Below are 1,465 nucleotides of genomic sequence, written 5' to 3'. Positions count from 1 at the left end.
TGTGTGACCCTGGGCAAGAACATACCCTCTCTGGGCTCCAGGTTCCTTATCTTTGAAGGCGGGGGGCGGGGGGTAATAATCCCTATTTCTGAGTTTGGAATGAGGATGAATGAGATAAAGAGCTTAACCACCAGGAAATGCCCTGGGACTGAGATATTTCAGAGACATCAGAGCCCCGATCAACTCCAGTCCCCAGCCCAGCCCAGAACTTTGGGGATGGGAGCCGAGGCCACATCCTTCCCCATGACCCTGGGGGCCTGAGAGCTGGGCTGGGGAATCCTGCTGGGCAGGGAGGGCTCCCCCAGCCCCTTTCCCAGCACTTCCCAGGCTCTGCCCAGAGAGAACAGGTGGGGCTGGAGGGGGCCTATGACTGGCCCTGGCAGCTTCTCTAGCCTCAGGGATGCTTTGGGCTCTGATGCTGCAGATACAGGGTCGCCCCTTAGTGTGTGGTCAGCCCTCATCGCTTCCTGTCATTAGATCCTGTGGCTTTTATCTTCAAGGCCCCACAACCCACATGGTCTCCTACTGGCTTCCAGGATGTGGCTCTGGTGTGCTCAGCAGCAACAGGTGGCTCTGAGTCCCCGTTTCCCTGTAGACCCCACACACCCCACAGCTGTCTCTCCTCTCCATTCTAGGTCTCCTGTGAGCCTCTGGCTCCACCCTGGGGAGAAAGCACAAGAACTCCGGCCCTGGCTCCTGGCCCCTCCTTCCTTCCTAAATCTGGAGTCAGCCTCCAGTTTCTCTCACCTCCCTCCTCCTGCCTCCCACCAGAACCCCTCCCCCCCACGCTGTTCCGGAGAATAAAATGTGCGTGATTTCAGGCAGCTTGTTTCCTTTGGTGTTTTGTGGGGTGGGTGTGGGGGGTGGGATGGGTGGAGGCATGTCAGGGTGACTCATCCATTCATTCAGTAAAGGTGTGATCTGTGGCCCCCACACTGATTTACGTGCTGGGGATTAAGTGGTGGACACGGCAACCTTAGCAACTCTCACACATGTGATCATGAAACACTGATCAAGCACACACTAGAGCCACCGTTGCTACAGCGACTGGGGTCCTCGGCCAGTGTACCCCAGAAGCTTCCAGAGTGGGCGGGGACACCAGCAGGGCCCCAGGGAGAGTTCCGCTGGCCCTAAGGAGCAGAAACCACCCTTCTCCTTTGGGCAGCCAGCCGCCTGCTGCTGTTGGGAGAGCGTATTATTTAGGATTCCTTTGATTTTGAGCAACAGAAGCTTTAGTCACTCTGACTTAAATATAAAGGTAATCTTTCTGCTGAATTAACCTGTCCACAGAGGGCTTCTGGCACAGAATGATCCAGAAAGGTGTGGCTTCCCCCGAGCTCCAGCCCTGGGTCCCTCCACGTAGTCAAGCTGACCTCAGGCTACCTTCCTTCTTGATAGTGGAAATGGCCGTACCAGGCTCAGATGGTCCATCTGTGCACATGTCATGCGTTGGGGCGGGTGGGGG

The 1,465-nt window shown here is 56.6% G+C and overlaps 1 protein-coding gene across 1 annotated transcript in view; it reads left to right on the top strand.

Annotated features, from left to right (window-relative positions):
• Window positions 1-779, top strand: part of GNLY (granulysin) — a 3,593-nt gene extending 2,814 nt beyond the window's left edge. The window contains exon 5 of the mRNA XM_006764014.2: window positions 636-779. Within this exon, the coding sequence (XP_006764077.1) occupies window positions 636-646 (11 nt within the window). The 3' untranslated portion in view covers window positions 647-779. The remainder of the gene's footprint in view (window positions 1-635) is intronic.
• The last annotated feature ends 686 nt before the right edge of the window (window positions 780-1,465 follow it).

The sequence above is a fragment of the Myotis davidii genome, unplaced genomic scaffold (assembly GCF_000327345.1).
Source record: "Myotis davidii unplaced genomic scaffold, ASM32734v1 scaffold339, whole genome shotgun sequence".
Lineage (NCBI taxonomy): Eukaryota > Metazoa > Chordata > Mammalia > Chiroptera > Vespertilionidae > Myotis > Myotis davidii.
This window is presented reverse-complemented; position numbering and strand designations above follow the sequence as displayed.